Genomic DNA, 12812 nt, shown 5'->3' on the forward strand with positions numbered 1-12812 from the left:
GAAACTGTGATTAAAAATCTTCCAACAAACAAAAGTCCAGGACCAGATGGCTTCACAGGTGAATTCTATCAAACATTTAGAGAAGAGCTAACACCCATCCTTCTCAAACTCTTCCAAAAAATGGCAGAGAAAGGAACATTCCCAAACTCATTCTATGAGGTCACCATCACCCTGATACCAAAACCAGACAAAGATACTGCAAAAAAAGAAAACTACAGACCAATATCACTGATGAATATACATGCAAAAATCCTCCACAAAATACTAGCAAACAGAGTTCAACAACAACAAAATACTAGCAAACAGAGTTCAACAACAAATTGAAGAAGAAAAACCATATGATCATCTCAATAGATGTAGAAAAAGCTTTTGAGAAAACTCAACACCCATTTATGAGAAAAACTCTTCAGAAAGTGGGCATAGAGGGAACCTACCTCAACATAATAAAGGCCATATACGACAAACCCACAGCAAACATCATTCTCAATGGTGAGAAACCGAAACCATTTCCTCTAAGATCAGGAACAAGACAAGGATGTCCAGTCTTACCACTATTATTCAACATAGTTTTGGAAGTTCTAGCCATGGCAATCAGAGAAGGAAAAGAAGTAAAAGGAATACAAATCAGGAAAGAAGAAGGAAAATTGTCACTGTTTGCAGATGAAGTGATACTATACTTAGAGAACCCTAAAGATGCCACCAGAAAACTACTAGAGCTAATCAATGAATTTGGTAAAGCTGCAGGATACAAAATTAATGCACAGAAATCTCTTGCATTCCTATACACTAATGATGAAAAATCTGGAAGAGAAATTAAGGAAACACTCCCATTTACCATTGCAACAAAAAGAATAAAATACCTAGGAATAAACCTACCTAGGGAGACAAAAGACCTGTATGCAGAAAACTATAAGACACTGATGAAAGAAATTAAAGATGATACCAACAGATGGAAAGATATACCATGTCCTTGAATTGGAAGAATCAATATTGTGAAAATGACTATACTACCCAAAGCAATCTACAGATTCAATGCAATCCCTATCAAATTACCAATGGCATTATTTACGGAACTAGAACAAAAATCTTAGAATTTGTATGGAGACACAAAAGACCCCGAATAGCCAAAGCAGTCTTCAGGGAAAAAAACAGAGCTGGAGGAATCAGACTCCCTGACTTCAGGCTATACTACAAAGCTGCAGTAATCAAGACAATATGGTACTGGCACAAAAACAGAAATATAGATCAATGGAACAAGATAGAAAGCCCAGAGGTAAAGCCATGCACCTATGGCCAACTAATCTATGACAAAGGAAGCAAGGATATACAATGGAGAAAAGACAGTCTTTTCAAAAAACTATGATGGGAAAACTGCACAGCTACATGAAAAAGAATAAAATTAGAACACTCCCTAACACCATACATAAAAATAAACTCAAAATGGATTGAAGATCTCAATGTAAGACTGGACACTCTAAAACTCTTAGAGGAAAACATAGGAAGAACACTCTTTGACATAAATCACAGCAAGATCTTTTTTGATCCAACTCCTAGAGTAATGGAAATAAAAACAAAAATAAGCAAATGGGATCTAATGAAACTTCAAAGCTTTTGCACAGCAAAGGAAACCATAAACAAGACGAAAAGACAACCCTCAGAATGGGAGAAAATATTTGCAAGCAAATCAACGGACAAAGGATTAATCTCCAAAATATATAAACAGCACATGCAGCTCAATATTAAAAAAACAAGCAACCCAATCCAAAGATGGGCAGAAGACCTAAATAGACATTTCTCCAAAGAAGACATACAGATGGCCAAGAGGGACATGAAAAGCTGTTCAACATCACTAATTATTAGAGAAATGCAAATCAAAACTACAACGAGGTATCACCTCACACCAGTCAGAGCGGCCCTCATCAAAAAATCTACAAACAATAAATGCTGGAAAGGGTGTGGAGAAAAGGGAACCCTCTTGCACTGTTGGTGGGAAGGTAAATTGATACAGCCACTATGCAGAACAGTATTGAGGGTCCTTAAAAAACTAAAAATAGAATTACCATATGACCCAGCAATCCCACTACTGGGCATATACCCAGAGAAAACCATAATTCAAAAAGACCCATGCACCCCAATGTTCACTGCGGCACTATTTACAATAGCCAGGTCATGTAAGCAACCTAAATGCCCATCAACAGACGAATGGATAAAGAAGATGTGGTACATATATACAATGGAATATTACTCAGCCTTAAAAAGGAACGAAATTGGGTCATTTGTAGAGACGTGGATGGATCTAGAGACTGTCACACAGAGTGAAGTAAGTCAGAAAGAGAAGAACAAATATCATATATTAATGCATATATGTGGAACCTAGAAAACTGGTACAGATGAACCGGTTTGCAGGGCAGAAATTAAGACACAGATGTAGAGAACAAATGTATGGACACCAAGGTGGGAAAGCGGCAGGGAGTGGGGGTGGTGGTTTCATGAATTGGGAGATTGGGATTGACATGTATACACTGATGTGTATAAAATGGTTGACTAATAAGAACCTGCTGTATAAAAAAATAAATAAATTTATATTAAAAAAAAAAGAACTAGGTACAAATAGTGGGATTCCAAACATTTCTTTTGATATTTATGATTCTTCTTGGCTTTTCTACTGAATGATATGCAGGTGCTTAAAAACTACCACAGTGCCAGTATGCCAGGCTGACGCTCAGCTTATGCTACTGCATCAAAAAGACTGAAGCCATTATGGCTCACTCAGCTGACTTTGACCAAAAGGAGGACAAAGTTATTCTAATAGAGAAATATTACAGTCTTACCTTAACGAAAGAGCAGAGTTCAGCAGAAGTCCAGCCAAGAGTTCAGCAAAAGCCATACCCAGAAATAAGACAATCACTTTCAGTCACAGGATTTCTCAGAAAACTCATAAATAACTAAAGTTGCCTTCCCTGATAACTGCCAGCCCCTGATGAATGCCACCTTGTTTCAAGGAAAATGTTCCCCCTGATAAATTTTAACTAATCACCTTGCCCATGGGCCAAAAATAATATTTCACTGTTCCTCAGATGCTGTGGTTTCTGCTTTTATAAACCATTCCTTGCCTCGGTTCCATGACTGATCTCCATCACATGTGAATAAATATCAGCTATGCTTTTAATTAAACTGAATACATCTGAGTTATTCTTTGACAAGATGATCCTGAATCTAATCAAGACTTGAAATTTGACTTCCATTCACAGGAAACTCAGTAAAAAGTTAAGTGACCAACTTAACTTGGAAGCATATAGGTACATGCAGAATGTAAAATAGTTCATAGGAAAATTGACCCAGTTTCTGCAATAACTCAATGGCAGGAATTTTTTAAATGAAGGGAGGTCTGCTCCAGATTAAAAGAGATTTGAGAAACATAAAACTGAATAGAATGTGTGCACCATATTTAGGTACCATTTCAAAAAAATAAACTGTAAAAAGGCATTTTCAAAACAATCATGAAAATGTGATTATGAGCCAGGTATTAGATGTTACCAATGAATTATTAAAATTGTTAAGTGTGACAATAGAATAGTATTTATGTAAGAAAAGGTGCATATGTTTTAGAAATACCTACTTAAGTATGTAAGAGCAAATTTAATAATGTCTATTTCCGCTTAAAGATTTCAACAAAGGTGGAAAAAATAAAGAAAAATTAAAAAATAGAAGCAAGGAAATCTTGATAATTTTTTAACTTGATTGAAATGAGTTCATTATTTGTTCTCTCTTCCTCTGTGTCCATTTGAAATTGTTCATCACAAAAACATTCTTAGTAAATATTCTTAATTTTGATAATATAAGATGTGTGCACAAGTTTTTGAAACCCTTTTTCCAAAAGAGGGCATTTCCTGCATATTCTAAATAAACCCAAAGAGGAAAACTGTAGGCACCATTTGCTACCTAATCTGTACATTTCTCCCTTGTCGCTGACCTGAATTCCTGAAAAGTTAGCTGTAATTAGTTACCCTATGATTAAGGAAGCAACTGAAGAAAAAAAGAGGAAGAAGGAAGAGTCCATCAAGATGTGAAAAGATGAGAAAAAATAGAATGAGATTCTACTGTCTATAGCAGAGCTCAAGGCTAATGTTACTGTCAAACTGAATTTTTTATGAAATCACTTTTTAAAAATTCTACCTACATCTATTAATTCAATTCCATCTGATAATAAAGCAGGATGGGGTGTGGGAAGTTCAGAGGGTCAGAGAATGAGTTAATAAATGATTAGTGGAAAAGTATCTTTGGAAGACAGTACAATAAATTGCTTTTGCTTTTCTCTTTCCTAATTCCCCCTCCTCATCCTTCCAGATGCGATTTAAATAAAACGAAGTTCTTAGGCAACTAATGTTAGCTGTGTGTATAGTGCAATGATTATGGTGGGGCTTCTGTTTAAAAAGTAGAATAGAATAAGCCCTGTGGGATAAATGGAGTGAGTCATACTTCTCCTAGGTTTCTCTTCCAGGCACTTCAATATTGTCTCTGTTGTGTTCTCACTCGAGTGTTGAAAGCTAAAATGCTGAGTGGAATCCCAAGGGGAATCAAATTCCCAGCTTCAGTGGTGTCCACCTAATGTTCTCCTTGGACTCAAGTTGTAAATCAACACACAGAAAGAAGGAAAACATTACAGTAGTTGCTGTCAAGATAGCAAATAGTTTTTCAACATTACCAATTTAATGCAAAGATTCAACTTATTAAATGTACATTAAGTCTTTCTTATGATTAGGGCAAGTTCATTTCCAGAAAAGTTCAATTACAAAATCGTCAATAACACTTATGAATTTCAATAAGTCATTTTGCTTCTGGGTAAATTATTCTTATTACTAATATGTGCAAGTCTCATTTGGACATAAAGAAAACCCTAGGTATAAGAAAGGAGATAATAATTAACTAAGCATTCTTCATTTTTAATAACTAACCTAAGAGGAAAATAATGATATGTTCATTCACCACTGCAGAATCAACCAGAACTCACTGAACAATGTAGATTTCATTGTTAATAAGGAACACTAACTCCCTCCTTGGAATGACTTTCCTTTTAAGTAAACCATATTGGATGGTTCCATTAAAGGACATCACTACAAACAATAAATGCTGGAGAGGATGTGGAGAAAAGGGACCCCTCCTACACTGTTGGTGGGAATGTAAATTGGTACAGCCACTATGGAGAACAATATGGAGGTTCCTTAAAAAACTAAAAATAGAGGTACCATATGATCCAGCAATCCCACCCCTGGGCATACATCCCAAGAAAACCATGGTTCAAAAGGATAACATGCACCCCAGAGTTCATTGCAGCACTATTTACAATAGCCAAAATATGGAAGCAACCTAAATGCCCATCGACAAATAAATGGATAAAGATGAGGTACATATATACAATGGAATATTACTCAGACATAAAAAAGAACAAAATAATGCCATTTGCAGCAACATGGATGGACCTGGAGATTATCATACTAAGTGAAGTAAGTCAGACAGAGAAAGACAAATATCATATGATATCGCTTATATGCAGAATCTAAAATAGTTGATACGAATGAACTTATTTACAAAATAGAAACAAACTCACAGATGTAGAGAATGAATTTATGGTTACCAGGGGAGAAAGCTGGGGGGAGGGATAGATTGGGAGTTTGAGATTGACATATACACACTGCTATATTTAAAATAGATAACCAACAATGATCTACTGTATAGCACAGGGGAACTCTGCTCAGTATTTTGTAATAACCTAAATGGGAAAAGAAATTGAAAAGAATAGATACATGTATATGTATAACTGAATCATTTTGCTGTACGCCTCAAACTAACACAACATTGTAAATCAATTATACTCCAATATAAAATAAAAATTAAAAAATTTTAAATAAAATAAAAACAAAGGGCTTCCCTCGTGGCGCAGTGGCTGAGAATCTGCCTGTCAATGCAGGGCACACGGGTTCGAGCCCTGGTCTGGGAAGATCCCACATGCCGCGGAGCGACTAGGCCCGTGAGCCACAGCTACAGAGCCTGCGCGTCTGGAGCCTGTGCTCCGCAACAAGAGAGGCCACGATAGTGAGAGGCCCGCGCGCCGCGATGAAGAGTGGCCCCAGCTCGCCGCAACTAGAGAATGCCCTCGCACAGAAACGAAGACCCAACACAGCCATAAATAAATAAAATAAAATAAATATTAAAAAAAACAAAAAATAAATACATGATAAAGGACATCGGGTCCTTTTATTTTTCATTAATCTATAAGGGTTTAAATGTGGCAAAACGATCAAAATGTTAATCAGTTAACTTTTTTCATGTGTTACTATTTTAGGTGCGTCTCTAGATATTTTCAGCTTTTACTGCATTTCCAATCACCTAAAAAAATTCTATGGCTCTTTTGCTTTTTCATAAACTTCTTTTGTAATCAACTGAGGTCAGATCAAAACAAGTAATTCAATTCTAACAATATTCTTCATATCTCACTAGCTTTTAATAATTACTTTAAGGTTCTTTCCCAGTCTCTTGATTATTATTAGCAGAAAATCATATGACTGTATTAGATGACATCAGCTAATCCTCCAAAGCAACTGCTCCTCTCCAGTTTGGAAAGAAACCAACACCTCAGGCCTCCTTGCAGAGATAATACACAGTACACCACCGAAACCCACAGTAATTAAAATCTCTGTTAGCACGCCTTTGATTTCCACAACTTCCTCTTACTGCTGTTAAAGATTTTTAAAACTACCAAGGATCTTCTACTGACATGAGCTTTATCCCCTTAAGTCCTTTTGGGAATGGGGCAGGATATAAATAAAGAAACAATAGTAAACAGCTTAGTACCTGCTCCCAAGATGAGCTAAGCAAAGAAGGGCTGTTAGAAGCATGCTATGGTTTCAGTGGGTTCAGTCATCTTGATTTATTTTCAACAGTGTTGAAAATTGTTGTTGTTGTTGTTATTTCACACACATTTATTGACTATCTACCCTGTGAATCATGAAGCCAAACACTAAAAGGGATATAAAGATATACACTACCCAGTCCCTACCTTTAAAAAGGTTAATTGTATTGAAAACCATAAACATAGTAGCCATAATTTATTAAACATTCATGGTGATTTAGGCAGTTTACACATGGTAACCCTTCAGCCTACCTCAAATTCTGTAATATAGGAATTGTTGTCCTTATTTACATTGTACATAACTAGTACCTATTCTTTAATTTTGGCATCCACCCATCCTCATCAAAACCATTTGCTTCATGGAAAGCTGATTCTCATCTTCAGACCTCTGGGACCTGCTCAATCTATAGTTAGATGAGCTGACAAATCCCCTTCTATTATCAAAGCCAGTGTGCATTGTTTTTTCTATTCTTTGCAACCAAAAGCACTCTAACTGATACACAGGATAATATTCATCCTTCAAAATTAATAACATTTTCTTAAGGAGGTGGGGGTTATAGTTTCCTTTATTTTATAATTTTTTAGACACTAAGGAGAAGCTTAGCTGATTTCATAATATAAAAACCGGAAATTTCATTAAATAAATATTTGCTGAATGAATGAACTGAACAAATGAATGAATAATGATTAAACTATTGAATATGAGACAATCTCTCTGTCCTTATTTTGCCCCTACCCCATCAGGCTAAGATGCATGATTGACATTGTTATGTTAAAAGAACATAAATATATAGCAATAATTGATGTAACTCAGCTCTTTGAATTTATTTAGTTTTTCTTAGGCAGTTGATGATAGCCCCAGCTTGACATTATTTGAAAATCATACGTAACGGGGGTTAAGTAGCTAGCACCTAGAAAGTCAGAAATAGAAAAGAGTCACCCATGTGACACTTGCCCCTGTGTATATTGACCTCCATCTCACATTCCTATACATCAGTAAGTAATGTTCCCAGAGAGTGAGAGATTAGACCGTAAAATGTGTGTTTTGTTTTGTTTTACTCACAGCGATCAAAAGTGCAATAGATCTTGTTCAACTGTTAATGGTGGTTGTTAAAGACATTAATGCCATGACTTAGGGACCTTTTTCTCCAAGGAAGCTAAAGAATGGGTAGAAATGACACATAGCCTGAGGGGAAAGGGTGTGGTGGGGAGAAGAGGAATACTTTAACAATATTAATCACACAGACATACTGAAGGTCCCTCATCTCATGATTGGAAACTACTCCACTGAGAGGGAATTAGCTCTCACATTTAAAGTGGGAAGTGACTATAGAGAGGGAGAAAAGGGTTGTTTATTTCCAGACGCTGCCAACTTCCATATTGCTCTCTTGCTGTGTCATAGTCACAGACCTATACAATGACAGGAAAGATAATTTCTAATCTTCCTGTTCAAGAAATGATTTTATTGATCTCCACTTTATCTTTTATTTTTCCTATGACTCAGCAGGTTAGAACTGCTCCAGCTCCTGTAGCTTTCTATCATTCAGCAAGATGTCCATGGAGTTAAAATGTCTTACAAGTTAATAGGCGAAGAAATTTATTTCAGCACCAAGGAGAGTACCCTGTAATTTTCAAATGGTTTTATGCATTCAAAGCTGCATATTACTCATGAGGCTAGAAAGAAATTTTGAAAGGTGGTTGGACAGAAAGCTGCTAAGAACTTATTTCATTCATGAGAAAAATTCTAATCATTTCTATAAAATTAAAAACTGGCCAGAGTTTTGTACCTGTACATGATTTCAACAATGCACTATTTTTTAGCTTTAAAATGCAACGGAATTAGAGATTATTTGTCTATTTCTCAAATGTCAAAACCACAGATTCTGTATGGACTTAGATTGAAGGAAGTTTCAGTGAAGTCACAGAAGAGTTAAATTAACATTGATGCCCCATGATGCAACTAGAGATTATAATACTAAGTGAGGTAAGTCCAAAAGACAAATACAATATGATATCACTCATATATGGAATCTAAAATATGACATAAATGAACCTATTTATGAAACCGAAACGAAATCAGGGACATAGAGAATAGACTTGTGGTTGCCAAGGGGGAGGGTCGTGGGAGAGGGTAGGAGTGGGAGTTTGGGATTAGAAGATGAAAACTGGTATATATAGAACAGATAAACAACAAGGTCCTATTGTATAGCACAGGGAACTATATTCAATATCCTGTGATACACCGGTCAGAATGGCCATCATCAAAAAATCTACAAACAATAAATGCTGGAGAAGGTGTGGAGAAAAGGGAACCCTCTTGCACTGTTGGTGGGAATGTAAATTGATACAGCCACCATGGAGAACAGTATGGAAGTTCCTTAAAAAACTAAAAATAGAACTACCATACGACCCAGCAATCCCACTACTGGGCATATACCCTGAGAAAACCATAATTCAAAAAGAGTCATGTACCACAGTGTTCATTGCAGCTCTATTTACAAGAGCCAGTACATGGAATCAACCTAAGTGTCCATCAACAGATGAATGGATAAAGATGTGGCACATATATACAATGCAATATTACTCAGCCATAAAAAGAAACGAAATTGAGTTATTTGTAGTGAGGTGGATGGACCTAGAGTCTGTCATACAGAGTGAAGTAAGTCAGAAAGAGAAAAACAAATACCGTATGCTAACACATATCTATGGAATCTAAAAAAAAAAAAAAAAAAAAAAAAGGTCATGAAGAATCTAGGGGCAAGACGGGAATAAATACGCAGAACTACTAGAGAATGGACTTGAGGTTATGGGGAGGGGGAAGGGTAAGCTGGGACAAAGTGAGAGTGTCATGGACATATATACACTACCAGATGTGAAATAGATAGCTAGTGGGAAGCAGCCGCATAGCACAGGGAGATCAGCTCGGTGCTTTGTGATCACCTAGAGGGGGGTGGGATAGGGAGGGTGGGAGGGAGGGAGACGCAAGAAGGAAGAGATATGGGGATATATGTATATGTATAACTGATTCACTTAGTTACAAAGCAGAAACTAACACACCATTGTAAAGCAATTATACTCCAATAAAGATGTTTAAATATATATATATATATATATAGCCTGTGATAAACCATAAAGGAAAAGAATATGAAAAAGAATGTGTATATGTATATAACTGAGTCACTTTGATGTACAGCAGCAATTAACACAACATCGTAATTCAACTATACTTCAATAAAAAATAAATTAAAAATAAAAAAGCTCCATGAGAGCAAGTCCTAAAATCTTTCTCACTGCTCTATCCTCAGAGCTTGGCACATGGTAAATGCTCAATGAATATTCATGTGAGTCAAGTGAGAAAGAATGAATTAATGAATGGCATTCATTAAGTGAGTAGGAAGGAATTAAGGAATATCTTGTTTGTAATGAATCACTTTCTGCAACTGGTCTCAGAGATCCTCACGTTGCTCAGCCTGAAACATGGACACATCTTTCTCTGCCCTGTATCAATGGTGCTCTGGATCTCAGAAAAAAATCATGCCCCAGATCATGCCTCTCAGCTCCATTAAGCTTTCAGTGTAAAGGGTTCTCTTTAGAGCCCTGGAAAGGTCACTGAGGTTTCTACCCATGTAATCCTACGTCTTCAGGGTAGCATGGCATCCACCCACCTGTGGCTCCTCCAATGCTCAAGCCAACCAGTCAAGCTGGTTCTGCCCTCTTACCAGTCGGACAGGACCCAGGCACAGGAGGCTAGCTCTCATCCTCTTCCACAAAGTCCCCAGGTAGACCATAACTACTTGTCCTTATTCCCAAGCAACCCAGGCAGCCCCTTCCTTCTGTGCCAAAAGTAGAAAATATCAGGCCTTGCTCTACTGAGAGATCCTCAAGAGCCCAGAGACATCTTAGTTCAGCTGTGCTAGAAGACAAAGGACAATAGTGCAGTTCTCCTCTGCGTTACCACCACAGCCAGACATGAGGTCACCCTGAGAGACTAGAATCTACCAGAGACATGGCCAAAGGTGAAAGAGGAAACATGAACGAGTAAAAACAGTGTTGAAACAAATGTTTCCAACAGTCAGCATGGCATGAAGACTTCTCAGGCCTCTGAATCCCTTTCCTTGTTTTATGTCTATTTGTTCAATGAAACACGTGCAAATCAAGTCAAGCCTCCTGGCTCCCAGGTAGGTACAGCCCAGTTCTTAGCTCCTAGAAGGATTCTGGGCTAAGGCTCCACTCAACTTGGACTGTACTATCAGGCCCCCAAAACGGGGGGAGCTGCCAGGGAAGGACTGATTTCCATTTCAAACTGCATTCTGGTACTTTGTACTCCAGCACCATTGGCCGATCAATATTTAATGCTTGGAGATTCTGACTCTGCGGGAGTCATGTCAGGGGACCTTGGGAGCCAATCTGCTTGAGCTTCTGAGTGATAATTATTCATGGGCTCCTGCCTCTTGCTCTTTCTCTCGCACGGTCCCACTCTGCAGACTCAGTGCCTTATTCAGTCTTCTCTCTCGCTCTCTCCGCTGCTGTAGCTGGACCCTCCGCCTTCGCCAACGCTCAGCATCTGCACATCCCTACAATGGCTAAAACAGCAATGGGTAAGGCATCGCGCCTCGTTCTTCCTCGGCTCGACCTGGAGCCCACCTCTCACCCTCTCTCTTACAGCTTGGAAGACATTCGCAGATATTTTATAGAGAAAAAGACATTACTGTTAACGTAGCAATCGGGAAGGATGGAGGCCGCTCTGGGGTTTGAGGGAGGGCAAAAAGGGGATCCTTGGAAATCTAAAGCTAAAGATTTTTTTTTTAAAGGTGGAAGCAGGTAAGTTGCCGTCCCATGGGTAGCGAATTTATTCTGTTTCCCTATTTAAAATTGGGGCTCAGTCGTGGGGGGGGGGGAGGGGTCTACTCTAACTGTATGCCTTAAATGGGGTTAAGGGACATTTTGGAAAGTGCTTTGTAACATCCTTTATTTCTTCTCTAGTTAAAGAAAGAAAAGAAAAGAAAGAAAAAAGAAGGAAAATAGGGGAGAGGAAAGGGGGCGGGAGAAAGGAAAAAGAAAAACGCAAAGTCAAAGCGGTCCCATCTAGGCTGTTTGAAAGATGGGTGGAGACGAGGGAGGCGGGAGAAGAACCGGGCAAATGTATGGCATTGTCTGGTCGGAAAAACTGATAGTCCTGGGGCGCGGTGCGGAGAGGTGAGGGCGCGGGGCGGGGTTGGCGGTGGGGGGGGAGACTTACACTCCTTTGTTTTAGGGAAAGGGAGGGGGAAGGAGAGAGGAAGTCGGGAGGGCACGGAGGGCGCGGGTGGGCAGCTGCAGGGGCGGGGAAGCGCGCGGTTGGGGAGGGGTGGAGGGACAGCGGTTTCGCAGGCTCTGGGGTGGGGTTTCTTTGTGTGAGGACGAGCTGTCCCGGGGGGGAGGCACCTGCAGCGCTGGGCACACAATGCGGACGGCCCCACCCTTTGCGGAGCCGCGCTGGCGCCCGCCCCCTCCTCCCTCCCCCCAACCCGGTGCCGCGGAAAGGGGGCCGGGTGCGGAGCGCAGCGCGACGCCCAGGAGCCCAGCCCTGGGGAGACAGCAGCGCCACGCCCGGAGCCTCGCGCTCCCGACTCCCAGCCTCGGCTTCCGAGTGAGACCTGAGCATTGCCCCCGCCTTCCCCACCCTGGCCTCATTGTTCCGTTTTACAGAGAGAAGGGGGGAAAAGTGGGTTAACATTTTTCTTTTCAAAACCACATTACATAGGGTTATTAGACATAAACGCGATAAAGCCTTCTTTGAACTCATTTGATCGTTTGGGGGGAAAGCTTCTGGAACCTAGATACGAGTATACATAATAATACAGACACAAAAGGGGTCAAGGTCTTAAATTGAGCCAAGTGAAGTATGTGTTTTGTAGGTCAG

At 39.2% G+C, this 12812-nt stretch overlaps 1 protein-coding gene across 1 annotated transcript in view; it reads left to right on the forward strand.

Annotated features, from left to right (window-relative positions):
• Positions 1–11363: 11363 nt before the first annotated feature.
• STMN2 (stathmin 2) overlaps positions 11364–12812 on the forward strand; it is a 49397-nt gene continuing 47948 nt past the window's right edge. Inside the window, exon 1 of the mRNA XM_068525538.1 lies at positions 11364–11508. Within this exon, the coding sequence (XP_068381639.1) occupies positions 11490–11508 (19 nt within the window). The 5' untranslated portion in view covers positions 11364–11489. The remainder of the gene's footprint in view (positions 11509–12812) is intronic.

The sequence above is a fragment of the Eschrichtius robustus genome, chromosome 17 (assembly GCF_028021215.1).
Source record: "Eschrichtius robustus isolate mEscRob2 chromosome 17, mEscRob2.pri, whole genome shotgun sequence".
In the NCBI taxonomy this organism is placed as follows: Eukaryota; Metazoa; Chordata; class Mammalia; order Artiodactyla; family Eschrichtiidae; genus Eschrichtius; species Eschrichtius robustus.